This window comes from Phyllobates terribilis, unplaced genomic scaffold, assembly GCF_046119375.1.
Source record: "Phyllobates terribilis strain yellow unplaced genomic scaffold, ASM4611937v1 Scaffold_5__5_contigs__length_657084704, whole genome shotgun sequence".
Lineage (NCBI taxonomy): Eukaryota > Metazoa > Chordata > Amphibia > Anura > Dendrobatidae > Phyllobates > Phyllobates terribilis.
Window position 1 is genome coordinate 287,532,645 of NW_027362765.1, and position 16,018 is coordinate 287,548,662.

The following is a 16,018-nucleotide window of genomic DNA, read 5'->3' on the forward strand; positions in this document are numbered from 1 at the left end:
CTACAAGCTTTAATGAGGCGGCCATTTTTGTTGCGGGCATCTTGCCATTACAGATGCAAATCACAGATAACACTAAAGAGATCGTTCTGCTAAAAGGTTTTTATTAAAACATCGAAATTACAAAAAACTAATTTGCAAATATGTCCTGCATACAGCAGCCAGGGTATTAACACTTTGATTTCCGCCTTCCTTTGGTGCATCCTTTACCAAACCAGCCACCACTAAGCGACTCTGATGGCGGCTGATCTGACCGTGCGTCTGGCGTCTCTGCTGCCTTTATGAGTTTACGAGTATGGCTAGCGTCTTCTCCTGGGCGCAGGGGTACAGCCATAGAGAAGATTGGGTCCATGGATCTAGAGAAGAGGGTGTAGTTAGTAAACCCCACAACTATAAGGGCGTAACACACAGGACAATGACAACAGGTTGGAGCGCTGGGCCCAGCATAGTGACAGGTGACACGTCTGTTATACTACACACATGGATTGCAGGAGCAATTACTCCTTACAACACTACATTGAGCTGTCCCTCTGTAATTCCTCCTGGAAATGGAAGAATACATGGACAGAGGGGTGCTACCCCATATTACAGAATAAGATGCTCCAGATTTGATGTTTTATGGAAAATTAAAGTATTTGCTAAAAACTACATGGAAACATGGTTTGAAAGGGGCTGGCCGGTATCAGGAAACCTTGGTCTATAAGTTGCAAGTGTTAGGAATATAAAAAAAAAAAAAAAAAAACAGACTGGGTATTATGAAAACAATGAATGGGGCACCAGCTCACCGCCGCTGCAGCCAATCGGCTCTGCTAGCTCAGCTGGTTGCAGCACTGTTGATGTGACATCAGCGCTGCAGACAAACAACAAAGACCAGAGCAGCGGGGGAGGGCCGGAGCAGCATGCAGTGTGCATAAGTAATAGTCTAGGGTTTTTTTTTGTTTTGTTTTTTTAACAACTATCGCAACTTATAGCCCAAGCTTTTCTGTAAGGGGACAACCCCTTTAAATGTCTAAACCTACTCAAAGCTGTGTCTCTCATGGGAATTGGAACATTGCAAAATAAATATGATAAGGATTAGGTCAGGGAACAGGTACCAGAGCAAAGCTGGCTGAACCTGGCTATTTTAGAGGGACCAAGTGACCATGTAATGTGTATGGGGGCCTCCCAATTATTAATCATAGGGGCAAATGGAGCAAGTTCTGGCAGTGTAAATTTTAATAGCAAAGCCTTTTGTTCCCTGCACAGATAAGCTGAAATCAGAGGAGTTTGTCCGTGCCTTGCTCCGCTCTTCCTAAACAGAACACTTGACCACACAAACTGGGGAATGGGAGATAGCAATTGGCTTAAAAAGGTTGTCCAGTACTCCTTCTCAGTTACAATTTTCACCCACATAGAATAAAAACACCTTATACTTACCGCTGTTCCTTCAACGTCGGCTCTGGGTCTCCCATGACATTGTCATGTGAGCCCTGCAGCCAAATGGACGCCACTTCACTCTCACTTCCTTCAGATGAAACTGACAACTGGAAGAAGTGAGAGCTCTTGCTGCTTTCTGACCCCCTCCAGATGTCTGTTATGTCCAAAGGAAGTGAGAGTGAAGCGGCGTCTAATTGGCTGCAGGGCTCACGTGACATGACAATGTGCCAATGATGCTGGAATGGCGTCGGCACCAGAGGAGAGTATAAGAAGTCTGTATTCTACGTGTGGGAAGCAATCTGATGCATTATGGCCATCACAAACCTCAAAGTGGGATGATATTAACCACCAAGGGTCTCGTGTGTAATACATTATGGCATGTTGGGGGCCTCAGCTCACAGACCCTCCTATATATATATTAATTTAAGAAGAATCACCTGTTATATTCTGGAATGTCCAACTTCAGCTCATCCATCAGAAGCCTCATGACCTCATCACACCTTCCATGGATTTTCAGGGTGGCTAGTGCATCTTTAGGTGTCCACTGAGGAAATATACATTGCTGATGGGTGACAATGGCTCTCCTGTCTACACATCCCATTATCACCTTTTACACAGGCAACGGTTTATCCAATGGAAAGTTACTTCTGAAAGGGCTGTTAGGGATCCAGCGCAACACATCAATGCTCCTGCGTGCAGAGTGTGACACTTTCTAAAATTAATACTACTATGCTGACAACTAGAAATAAAAAGAATTGACTCCAGAAAACGGTTCTACATGACATGCAATCCATCTGTGATCATTTATGACCGCTACGCTCAGTGATGGCGTCATTCTCGTCTCCAAACAGATGTGACGGTGACTAGCAGATTGGGCAAACCGTTAATGTGACAACCATGTAGCGCCTGAATCCCTCCTCTCTGTATAGGGGAATTGCAAGGAGAGACTTCTTGTCGTCCGATTGTCACAGCACCAATATTGCCTGAATTGTTCGCTGCAACTTCTGCAGTAAGCTTTAATTTTCTGGTAAAAGACGAGAACACCAGCATGACGGACTTAAGAATTTCCATTGGATCTTACCTGCAAATTTACAATGTAAAGCTTTGGCCGCCGTGTGCTAGGTCTATTCATCCCCCATAGGCAGTGGTATTTCTTCAAGATCTGAGGAGGAGATCATAATCAGTCACAAGTAATAGAGCAGGATGGAGTAGTGAGGAGTAAGGGTAAAACATCTCGCATGCCTGGTAACCAGAGCTGTGGAGTCGGAGCCCATTTTGGTGCAGTCCGTATAAAATGTACAGACTCCGAAAATATATAATAAATTGGGTACAGTAGTTCAATGCAGTTTATGGGGAATATTTTTTCATAAGAATTTGGGAAAGTTATGAAATGTCCTATAAGTGTCTGTCCTATTCCTGATCTAAGGGTCTAGACTTTTAGCTGAGATGAATCTGTGCTACAGTAAATTTATCACTTAAACATGAGCCATGTATGAGGGAGTCGTGGATATTGAGGAGTCAGAGGTTTGGCTTACTGACTCCACAGCCCTGCTGCTGGTAACCAGAGATTGTGTATGACGCCACACAAGCCATTTACATTCTCAATATGTGGTTAGCTGCAGATGATCATACATAACACAGGGGATTGTGACCTGTAGCTTTCAAGCAGTTAGCAAATCACAAGTCCAATAATGCAGTGGCTGTCGCTTTCAAGTCATGCTGGCAATTGAGGTTGTAGGTCACTGCTTTAATATCGCTCATTTCAGGATAATCTTTCAGTGTAAACAGGGCGCCGATTGCCCGAGGAAAGATCAAAACGCCCGTTCATACACAGCGCAAAAGATAATCGTTCTCAGCAGCGCATTGTCCAGTGTAAACAGGACTTGTGCTGCTGAGAACAATGGCAGCCTATGTGCACTAAACGCTATCTTACAGATAGTTCAGTATGCATCTTGTACAGCCGTCTGCCTCTCCAAATAGATTATCATCGTTTAATGCCTTCGGTCGGTCCATCTAAGCTTTATTTTACACTTCGGCTGCATTCACATATCAGCTTCTAGCTTTACATCCTAGTAAAACAGACCGCTGTTTCCTCATGTGTCACCTTTTGCCTCCGTTTTCTTATCACCTTTTTTTAAACACTGAAGTCAGTAGACTGTCTGCACTTTATGTACTGACTCTTCACAATGGATCAGTTAAAAACAGATGAAAGATTAAAGTAAAAAACTTTAATGGATGATTCTAATGTTGAAAATGTATGTGAATAGTACAAGCGCTGCATCTCATGGACCAACCGCAAGGATCTGTATATAGATCAATGAAACTCTATGGGACTGAGCACTGTCCGTTTAAAGAACAGACGAAACACAGACGTGTATAAACAAATATGTGAATATAGCCTTAAGTCGTCCAAACCGCCCAATTTTAGCTAAGCCAAGGTGTCATGAGTATAGTGAAGTCAGGAGACAAAGGCCATTGGCTCAATAGATGACAACTATCTCATGTGTATGGACACCAAGTGAAATTAATACAAATAGATTATTTGTTAAAGTAAAATGCCATTAAGACGAGCCAACAATCAGGAACAAGCGTTTCTTTGAAGGTTTGTTCACAGATAGCGTTGAGCATTCCGATACTGAAATATCGGGTATCGGCCCATATTCGCGGTATCGGAATTCCAATACTTTTAGAATATCGTATACCGGAATCTGAAGTTCCCATAATGCAATGAGCCATTTTCATTTTATTCAGCCAATGAGGATCCTAAGAAGTGTGGGCACATCCTGTTAGGCATGTAGGCATCTTAACTAATGGCATGGCTGTGATTGGCTGCTGAAATGATGTCATGATGCACTATAAAAGCCGCCACCGCCATTCTGAGCTCACTCTGCTGTGAATTCAGTTAGGGATAGGACGCTGTTGTTCTGAGGGACAGTTTTAGCTACCTATTTGGTCTATTCTGCTTTACCCAAGCTACTTTATAAATCGCTGTGCCTTGCAGTGCTAGTGCACAGTTCTCTGTGCTGTTCACCGCAGTCTGCAAGGTCTCTGTGTGTGAGTGCAGCTCACCCTGTAGTGTGTGCTTCAGCCACGTCTGGTTGTAGTGCACTCAGTGTGTGTCACTGCCTCATACATTGTCCTTTTTTGCTAATTGATCATTTTTCCTGATTTCTCCTATTAGTGTGGTGGTTTCATCCGTATTCAGCTAAATTGGTTCCAAACACACTATATAGGAGTAGATAGAGGAGCCTTTCAGCATTGTGCCCTGCAGCCCCAGCCAGATTAGTATTAGCCTATTTTTTGTAGCCTCATCTATTGCATTGTAGGTTACCTTCCTACATTGTAATAGCTACAAAAAGTTTGTGATACTATCGTTATTACATCTTTAGGCACATCCAGTGTCTTTTTGCGACAAAAAAAACCTAAATAAAGTTCACCAAACACTCCACTTTACAGTTGTGTAGGCCACATTAGCTCATATTAAAGCCAAATCCACACTTTATAAAATTAGTGTTTCTTATACCTGTTAGCAGCTGTTCAGGAATAAGCACACTAAGCCCTTAGTACTTTTCTACCTATCTTTATCAGTCTACCAAGATGAAGAAGGCAGGGAGTAAGGCATGTGGTCGTGGGGTTTCTGCAGGGAGAGGACGTGAGGATTCTGTGCCTGCAGGGAGAGGACGTGGGGATTCTGTGCCTGCTGCGGGCACCAGTGACTCAGCATCCCCCAGTTTTACCAGGGAACAGTCCTTTATGCGCAGCTTTGTAGGAGCTAGCCGTACCCCACTGCTGCGGGAGGACCAAATTGAAGCCGTTGTCGGATGGATGGCAGCTAACGCATCGACTTCAATTAGTTCCAGATCCTCTCAGGTCCTGAGCACTGAAGAGCACCCATCTGTCTCTTCACCACCTGCCAAATTGCCCAGGCAGTCAGAGAGCCCTGGACAGGAGCCATCTCTACTTCTGTTCTCGGAATCTCTTGGCTTGGAAAGAGGGGGCCAGCCAAGCAGAATTCGAGAATTTGAAGAAGAGGTAGTATGCAGTGATGCGCAACCGTTTTGTCTCTCTGAATCTGAAGAGGCGGGTGGGCCAGTGCCTATGGTCAGCAGCACACCTCAGTACGCATCTGATGATGAGACTCAGGTGCCACTTTCTGGTGCGTACTGTGCTGTCGAGACTACCCAGGAGAAGCAGTTGTTTGAAGAGGGTGGTGTAGATGATGAGGTCCTTGACCCATCATGGCGTGAGGGACAGGAAGGTGGTGGGAGCAGCTCTGAGGAAGAGATTCGCCGAACAGCCCAAAAAGGAGGGAGAGGGAGGGGGCAGACTTGGTTGCCTGTAGCCTCCACTTCGGCACCCATTAGGAGCATGGCTCTTCCAAAATCCAAAGCGGGCCCTCCCAAGACTTGCAGTGCCTGGTCCTTTTTTGACACAGTTGCAGATGACATTTGCTTTGTTAAATGCAAGCTGTGTAATCAGAAGGTGAAAAGAGGGAAAAGTGTCAGCAACCTCAATACCACAAATATGTGGAAACATGTGCGGACCAAGCACGTGGTGGAGTTACAAAAACACACTGAAGACCTAGGCCAACCTACAGCGCCACCTACCACCTCTTCAGCTCGTGTTGTAGCCTCTTCCTCCAGCTCACACACAGCTGGTTCGGCTTCCTCACAGGATCGCCATGGAAGAATCTCTGGCACTGTTGCACAGAGACACAGTGTAATTCCACCCACAGCACCACTTTCCCAGTCATCCTCACACTCCCAGGCCAGTCTACAGCCATCGTTAGCAAAGCATGGGAGAAAAGGCGCCCATACTCTGCAAACCACCCCCGAGCACAGGCTCTGAATGCTGGCATTGCTAAACTACTGGCCCTTGAAATGCTATCATTCAGGCTGGTGGAGACTGACACATTCCGTAACTTTATGGCATTGGCAGTCCCACAATACAACGTGCCCAGCCGCTTTTATTTCAGCAGGCAAGCCGTTCCTGCCCTGCAACATCATGTGGAGGGAAAAATTAAACATTCGCTACAAAACGCCGTCAGTAGCAAGGTCCACCTGACCACCGATGCGTGGACCAGTAAGCATGGACAGGGACGATACCTTTCCCTCACTGCCCATTGGGTAAATGTTGTGGAGCCGGGTACAGATCTTGAGAGTGGCGCTGTACGTGTTCTGCCAATTCCAAGGATTGCAGGAATCCAGTCTGTACACATTGACTCCTCCTCATACTCCAGTTCCTCTGAATCAGCGCTGCAGGAGCAGTCACGGTCTACCTCCACATCGACCCGTGAACGGTGTTACCTGTTATGATGACCGATATGAGCACAGCCGTGGCCAAACGTCAACAGGCCGTATTAAAATTAATTTCTTTGGGGAATCGAAGCCACACAGCGCAGGAGCTCTGGAATGCCATCAAGCAGCAGAGCGACGTGTGGTTTGTGCCAGCGAATCTCCAGCCAGGCATGGTAGTGTGTGACAATGGCCGAAATCTGGTGGCAGCTCTGGGCCTAGGCAACCTCACTCACATCCCATGTCTGGCACATGTGCTCAACTTGGTCGTGCAGAGTTTTTGGAGGGACTATCCGGATCTTGATGCACTGCTTCACAAGGTCCGCATAGAGTGCGCTCACTTGCGGCGTTCCAGCAACGCAAGATCACGCATTGCAGCTCTGCAGCGCCGATTACGTCTTCCGGAACATCGCATCATATGTGACCTACCCACCAGGTGGAATTCAACGTTACATATGTTGGAGAGGTTGTGTGAGCAGCAGGCAGCAGTAATGGAGTACCAGCTGCAGCAGGCGCAAACAAGTCGCAGTGCGCGCCGTTCACACTTCACCACCACTGAGTGGGCCTCTATGAAGGACATTTGCCACGTTTTGCGTGCCTTCGATTATTCCACGCGGATGGCGAGTGCAGATGATGCACTAGTCAGCATGACTATCCCCCTTATCTGCCTGCTTGAAAATACACTGCAAGCACTAAGGGAGGAGGTTTTGGAAGAGGTGGAGGATGAGGAGTCACAAATGCCATCTGCTTCTCTACAGTCTGCGCAACGTGGTTCCTCACAAAGGCCTAGGCAGGGGACACTTTGTGAGGAGGAGTCAATGGATGAGGAAGACATCTCTCCAGAGGAGGGAGGTACACAATGCTCTAGTAGTCAGTATCTAGAGCGAGGGTGGGGTGATGCAGAGCAGGCAGAGATCACGCCTCAAGCAGGGGACAGCGTTTCTTGGCCAGTTGGCAGTCTGCAGCACATGGTTGATTTCATGCTGCAGTGCCTGAGAAACGACCGCCTCATCGCCCACATTCTCAACACGGCTGATTATTGGGTGTTCACCCTCCTAGATCCTCGCTACCGGGACAACTTACAAAGCCTCATAACACCGTTGAACCGGGAGCGTAAAATGCGGGAGTACCAAGACGCACTGGTGCATTCCATCATGTTCTCCATTCCAACCGAGAGCAGTGCTGCTAGTGCTTTACAAAGCAGCTCAGTGCGTCGAGGCAGTGGAGGAAGCTCTGCACAAAGAGGGAGCAGAAGCAGCGCCTCAGCACAAGGCAAGTCCAGTATGGCCCAAATGTGGCAAAGTTTTGTGTCCCCGCCGCCACAAATGTCTACACCATCACAGACGGCTCCAGTCAGCAGGAGGCAACGTTTCCGTCAGATGGTGATAGACTACATGTCTTGCCCTCTTAGTGTACTCCCAGATGGCTCTTCTCCCTTCAAGTTTTGGGTCTGTAAGCTGGATACATGGCCAGAGCTTAGTCAGTATGCATTGGAGGTGCTAGCTTGCCCTGCTGCTAGTGTATTATCGGAACGCGTCTTTAGTGCCACAGGTGGTGTACTAACAGACCGTCGCATGTGACTATCCTCCGATAACGTTGACCGGCTTACTTTTCTCAAAATGAACAAGGCCTGGATCTCTCATGAATTTGCCAGTCCTCTTCCAGAATAAATAATTGGTTGGCAACAGTATCCAGGTCTCCTGTTGTGTTCATGTTTCTACCACCTGAAGTGGAAGTGCCGTCTGCACAGTCGACACTTGCTGCCGTGTTATTGGGGTTCAGTAACGTCAGCTGTTCCCCTGCTGTGCGGATGGCAATTTCTCCTGCTCGGTCCACATTCTCACTACTACAGATTTTAAAGTTGCTCCAATTACACCTCTGGCTCCTCTGTTTCCAGTATTATCCCTGAGCTCCAACACCGCCAGTTGGCGCTCGGAAGTGCCGTCTGCACAGTCAACACTTGCTGCCGTGTTATTGGGGTTCAGTAACGTCAGCTGTTCCCCTGCTGTGCGGACGGCAATTTCTCCTGCTCTGTCCACATTCTCACTACTACAGATTTTAAAGTTGCTCCAATTACACCTCTGGCTCCTCTGTTTTCAGTATTATCCCTGAGCTCCAACACCGCCAGTTGGCGCTCGGAAGTGCCGTCTGCACAGTCAACACTTGCTGCCGTGTTATTGGGGTTCAGTAACGTCAGCTGTTCCCCAGCTGTGTGTCCGGCAAATTCTCCTGCTTTGTCCACATCCACTGTACTACGGATTTAAAACTTGCTCCAATTACACCTCTGGTTCCTCTGTTTTTAGTATTTACCCTGGGCTCCAATACCGCTAGTTGCTGCTCAGAAGTGCCATCTGCACAGTCAACGCTTGCTCCAGTGTTATTGGGGTTCAGTAACGTCAGCTGTTCCCCAGCTGTGTGTTCGGCAAATTCTCCTGCTCTGTCCACATTCACACTACTACAGATTTTAAAGTTGCTCCAATTACGCCTCTGGCTCCACTCTGTTTTTAGTATTTACCCTGGGTTCCAGCACCGCCAGCTGTTTCCTAGCAGTGTCTTTGGCACAGGTACTTCCTCCTGCCCAGCCTGGTTCCAGCACGCCAGCTGTTTCCGGGTAGTGTCAACGTCACTTTGCCTCCAATGCGTTGTCCTGTCGTGTTGCGGTCCGGTTAGCCGACTCTATGGTGCCTGCAGTTTAGGTGACTCTTATGTGGGCTGCGGGATCTGGCAATGAAGGCTGGTTCCATAGTGCCAATAGGACAAGCACCCCCTGTAGGACTGTGGGTTTTGGTAACTGCGGCCGGCTCGCGGCCTTGAAACTTTTTTTTACATGGGTACCTTCTGCTACCCATCCGGGTTCCAGTACCGTCAGCTGGTTCTCGGCAGTGCCTTTGGATTAGGTGCCTCCTTCTCGGTATCCAAGTTCCACCAACGTCTGCTGGTCCTTGGTAGTGCTTTCTGGCACAGGTACCTCCTGCTTAGTAACCGAGTTCCAGTACCGTCAGCTAGTCCTCGGTAGTTCCATTGGCTCTTGTACCTTCTGCTACCCATCCGGGTTCCAGTACCGTCAGCTGGTCCTCGGTAGTTCCTCAGCCTTCTTGTATACCTTCTGCTACATTTCCAAGTTCAAGCTTTTTGAAATGGTTCTTGGTAATCACTCTGGATCTCCCTGACGAGGACCCCGAAGAAGACGAGGACCCTGAAGACCACCCCGAAGAAGACGAGGACCCTGAAGACCACCCCGAAGACGAGGACCCTGAAGACCACCCCGAAGAAGATTAGGACCCAGAAGACCAACCCGAAGAAGACGAGGACCCAGAAGACGAGGACCCCTGAAGACGACGACCCTGAAGACCACTCCGAAGAAGACCAAGAAGATGACCTTGAAGAAGTTGACCAAGAGGACAAAGAAGAGAAGACAAGCACCAAGATACAGAAGAACAAGAGACAGAAAACCAAGAAGCAGAAATACAAGAAGCTGCAGAACAAAAAGCGGAAGAACATTAAGCATAAGACTAAAAATCAGAGCAAAAGATAATATCTAAATTATAAGAAGAAGATGACTAAGCAGTGTATGGGGGTGAGTCCGTTCCTCCTCGTGGTGCCCCTGGAAAAGACCTGCTGCTGCAGGCCAAACTGAATGCGGACAAATCCTGTTGTAAATCTTTTGTGACGGGCAGAACGAAAGGAGTAATGTCCAACCTTTTATAGATAACAACTACAGGAATGCCTGTCACAAATAAGAATATGATGAAGAAGAAGAATATGAAGAAGATGAAGAAGTAGAATATGAAGAATGTAAAAAAAAAAGAATAATACGAAGAAGGTGAAGAAGAAGAAGATGAAGAAGGTGAAGAAGAAGTGGATGAAAAAGATGCTGAGGATGATGAAGGAGAAAGTGTGGGAGAAGTAAAAAAGAAGGTGAAGAGCATGGAAGTAGTGAAACATAAATATCTGACAAAATATAAAAATACTTAACAGTCAATATTTCCGTAACTCAGAACGTCTTAAAAAATATATTAATTCCTGCTATTCCATTTGATTGGGCTAAACCTCTATGCCTTTATTGTCTCCCCCACCTCCCCCAATACATTCTACATTATTCTTAGTTGTTTCCCTTCATGTAGAATTAACCTACAAGGAAAGAAAGGGTTTATTTTAATTCCGATATTTCTGTCCCATTGACTTGCATTGGTTTCGTGTATCGGAATCGGCGATATCCGATACTTTTTCGGTATCGGTCCGATCCGATATTTCCTGATATCGGAAGGTATCGCTCAACACTATTCACAGATTATTGGCTTGTGTAAATATGCCGGCAATCATCTGACGAACACGCAAAATCCTCATTCATTGACTCAGGAGATCATATTTTTCGTGCTTCATTTACCTTCAGGCTGGAGCCGAGGCAGAGAATGGCATCAGCCTTTTGTGCAGCTTTCACGGCCCCCACCCAGTTGAGCGGCTGCGACAACTTCCCTCGCTCCCCGAAGTGCACAATAGAGTCTCTCAGCTCTCCCCCACACTTGTGGCAGGAACGTCCAGTGTTGTGCTTGTGAAGGGCTGTCCTCTCCGTCACATCAAACAAGCGCACATACTCTCGGGGAGGCGAACATGATGTACACACCTACAGGAGAAAGGACATCACCAAACAAGCAAGGGAACAAATTCTTCTCAAAAGCAATCGGCTATTTTATCCATACCCAAATGAGGTGTTCTGTCTGATGGAGCAGGTTTCCATTAATATGACAATTATATTAATCACATGAAGACAACACCCATTTGTGTTCTTTTAGGCAGGGCTGTGGAAGCGGTAAGCCAAACCACCAACTCCGACTCCACAGCACGGCCTCACTACTGAGTGTGTACATAAAGTGCAGCACAGATTCATCTCACTGCCTCACTACTGAGCATGTACATAAAGTGCAGCACAGATTCATCTCACTGCCTCACTACTGAGCGTGTACATAAAGTGCAGCACAGATTCATCTCACTACTGAGCGTGTACATAAAGTGCAGCACAGATTCATCTCACTGCCTCACTACTGAGCGTGTACATAAAGTGCAGCACAGATTCATCTCACTGCCTCACTACTGAGCACGTACATAAAGTGCAGCACAGATTCATCTCACTGCCTCACTACTGAGAGTGTACATAAAGTGCAGCACAGATTCATCTCACTGCCTCACTACTGAGCATGTACATAAAGTACAGCACAGATTCATCTCACTGCCTCACTACTGAGAGTGTACATAAAGTGCAGCACAGATTCATCTCACTGCCTCACTACTGAGTGTGTACATAAAGTGCAGCACAGATTCATCTCACTGCCTCACTACTGAGCGTGTACATAAAGTGCAGCACAGATTCATCTCACTGCCTCACTACTGAGCGTGTACATAAAGTGCAGCACAGATTCATCTCACTGCCTCACTACTGAGCGTGTACATAAAGTGCAGCACATTCATCTCACTGCCTCACTACTGAGCGTGTACATAAAGTGCAGCACAGATTCATCTCACTGCCTCACTACTGAGAGTGTACATAAAGTGCAGCACAGATTCATCTCACTGCCTCACTACTGAGAGTGTACATAAAGTGCAGCACAGATTCATCTCACTACTGAGCATGTACATAAAGTGCAGCACAGATTCATCTCACTGCCTCACTACTGAGCGTGTACATAAAGTGCAGCACAGATTCATCTCACTGCCTCACTACTGAGCATGTACATAAAGTGCAGCACAAATTCATCTCACTGCCTCACTACTGAGCGTGTACATAAAGTGCAGCACAGATTCATCTCACTGCCTCACTACTGAGAGTGTACATAAAGTGCAGCACAGATTCATCTCACTACTGAGCGTGTACATAAAGTGCAGCAGATTCATCTCACTACTGAGCGTGTACATAAAGTGCAGCACAGATTCATCTCACTACTGAGCGTGTACATAAAGTGCAGCACAGATTCATCTCACTGCCTCACTACTGAGCATGTACATAAAGTGCAGCACAAATTCATCTCACTGCCTCACTACTGAGCGTGTACATAAAGTGCAGCACAGATTCATCTCACTACTGAGCGTGTACATAAAGTGCAGCACAGATTCATCTCACTGCCTCACTACTGAGCGTGTACATAAAGTGCAGCACAGATTCATCTCACTACTGAGCGTGTACATAAAGTGCAGCACAGATTCATCTCACTGCCTCACTACTGAGCGTGTACATAAAGTGCAGCACAGATTCATCTCACTGCCTCACTACTGAGCACGTACATAAAGTGCAGCACAGATTCATCTCACTGCCTCACTACTGAGAGTGTACATAAAGTGCAGCACAGATTCATCTCACTGCCTCACTACTGAGCATGTACATAAAGTACAGCACAGATTCATCTCACTGCCTCACTACTGAGAGTGTACATAAAGTGCAGCACAGATTCATCTCACTGCCTCACTACTGAGTGTGTACATAAAGTGCAGCACAGATTCATCTCACTGCCTCACTACTGAGCGTGTACATAAAGTGCAGCACAGATTCATCTCACTGCCTCACTACTGAGCGTGTACATAAAGTGCAGCACAGATTCATCTCACTGTCTCACTACTGAGCGTGTACATAAAGTGCAGCACATTCATCTCACTGCCTCACTACTGAGCGTGTACATAAAGTGCAGCACAGATTCATCTCACTGCCTCACTACTGAGAGTGTACATAAAGTGCAGCACAGATTCATCTCACTGCCTCACTACTGAGAGTGTACATAAAGTGCAGCACAGATTCATCTCACTACTGAGCATGTACATAAAGTGCAGCACAGATTCATCTCACTGCCTCACTACTGAGCGTGTACATAAAGTGCAGCACAGATTCATCTCACTGCCTCACTACTGAGCATGTACATAAAGTGCAGCACAAATTCATCTCACTGCCTCACTACTGAGCGTGTACATAAAGTGCAGCACAGATTCATCTCACTGCCTCACTACTGAGAGTGTACATAAAGTGCAGCACAGATTCATCTCACTACTGAGCGTGTACATAAAGTGCAGCAGATTCATCTCACTACTGAGCGTGTACATAAAGTGCAGCACAGATTCATCTCACTACTGAGCGTGTACATAAAGTGCAGCACAGATTCATCTCACTGCCTCACTACTGAGCATGTACATAAAGTGCAGCACAGATTCATCTCACTGCCTCACTACTGAGCGTGAACATAAAGTGCAGCACAGATTCATCTCACTACTGAGCGTGTACATAAAGTGCAGCACAGATTCATCTCACGGCCTCATTACTGAGCGTGTACATAAAGTGCAGCACAGATTCATCTCACTGCCTCACTACTGAGCGTGTACATAAAGTGCAGCACAGATTCATCTCACTACTGAGCGTGTACATAAAGTGCAGCACAGATACATCTCACTACTGAGCGTGTACATAAAGTGCAGCACAGATTCATCTCACTGCCTCACTACTGTGTGTACATAAAGTGCAGCACAGATTCATCTCACTACTGAGCGTGTACATAAAGTGCAGCACAGATTCATCTCACTACTGAGCGTGTACATAAAGTGCAGCACAGATTCATCTCACAGCCTCACTACTGAGCGTGTACATAAAGTGCAGCACAGATTCATGTCACTGCCTCACTACTGAGCGTGTACATAAAGTGCAGCACAGATTCATCTCACTGCTTCACTACTGAGCATGTACATAAAGTGCAGCACAGATTCATCTCACAGCCTCACTACTGAGCGTGTACATAAAGTGCAGCACAGATTCATGTCACTGCCTCACTACTGAGCGTGTACATAAAGTGCAGCACAGATTCATCTCACTGCTTCACTACTGAGCATGTACATAAAGTGCAGCACAGATTCATCTCACAGCCTCACTACTGAGCGTGTACATAAAGTGCAGCACAGATTCATCTCACTACTGAGCGTGTACATAAAGTGCAGCACAGATTCATCTCACAGCCTCACTACTGAGTGTGTACATAAAGTGCAGCACAGATACATCTCACTACTGAGCGTGTACATAAAGTGCAGCACAGATTCATCTCACGGCCTCACTACTGAGCGTGTACATAAAGTGCAGCACAGATTCATCTCACTACTGAGCGTGTACATAAAGTGCAGCACAGATACATCTCACTACTGAGCGTGTACATAAAGTGCAGCACAGATTCATCTCACTGCCTCACTACTGTGTGTACATAAAGTACAGCACAGATTCATCTCACTACTGAGTTTGTACATAAAGTGCAGCACAGATTCATCTCACTGCCTCACTACTGAGCGTGTGCATAAAGTGCAGCACAGATTCATCTCACTGCCTCACTACTGAGCGTGTACATAAAGTACAGCACAGATTCATCTCACTGCCTCACTACTGAGAGTGTACATAAAGTGCAGCACAGATTCATCTCACTACTGAGCGTGTACATAAAGTGCAGCACAGATTCATCTCACTGCTGAGTTTGTACATAAAGTGCAGCACAGATTCATCTCACTGCCTCACTACTGAGCGTGTGCATAAAGTGCAGCACAGATTCATCTCACTGCCTCACTACTGAGCGTGTACATAAAGTACAGCACAGATTCATCTCACTGCCTCACTACTGAGAGTGTACATAAAGTGCAGCACAGATTCATCTCACTACTGAGCGTGTACATAAAGTGCAGCACAGATTCATCTCACTGCCTCACTACTGAGCATGTACATAAAGTGCAGCACAGATTCATCTCACTGCCTCACTACTGAGCATGTACATAAAGTGCAGCACAGATTCATCTCACTGCCTCACTACTGAGCATGTACATAAAGTGCAGCACAGATTCATCTCACTGCCTCACTACTGAGCGTGTACATAAAGTGCAGCACAGATTCATCTCACTGCCTCACTACTGAGAGTGTACATAAAGTGCAGCACAGATTCATCTCACTGCCTCACTACTGAGTGTGTACATAAAGTGCAGCACAGATTCATCTCACTGCCTCACTACTGAGCGTGTACATAAAGGGCAGCACAGATTCATCTCACTGCCTCACTACTGAGCATGTGCATAAAGTGCACCACAGATTCATCTCACTGCCTCACTACTGAGCGTGTACATAAAGTGCAGCACAGATTCATCTCACTACTGAGCGTGTACATAAAGTGCAGCACAGATTCATCTCACAGCCTCACTACTGAGCGTGTACATAAAGTGCAGCACAGATTCATCTCACTGCCTCACTACTGAGCGTGTACATAAAGTGCAGCACAGATTCATCTCACTACTGAGCGTGTACATAAAGTGCA

The 16,018-nt window shown here is 46.5% G+C and overlaps 1 protein-coding gene across 1 annotated transcript in view; it reads right to left on the reverse strand.

Annotated features, from left to right (window-relative positions):
• Positions 1-84: 84 nt before the first annotated feature.
• The window catches only part of SIRT7 (sirtuin 7), a 38,901-nt gene continuing 22,967 nt past the window's right edge, over positions 85-16,018 (reverse strand). The window contains 4 exon segments of the mRNA XM_073684212.1: positions 85-353; positions 1,851-1,957; positions 2,495-2,575; positions 11,095-11,331. Coding sequence (XP_073540313.1) covers positions 167-353; positions 1,851-1,957; positions 2,495-2,575; positions 11,095-11,331 — 612 coding nt within the window. The 3' untranslated portion in view covers positions 85-166.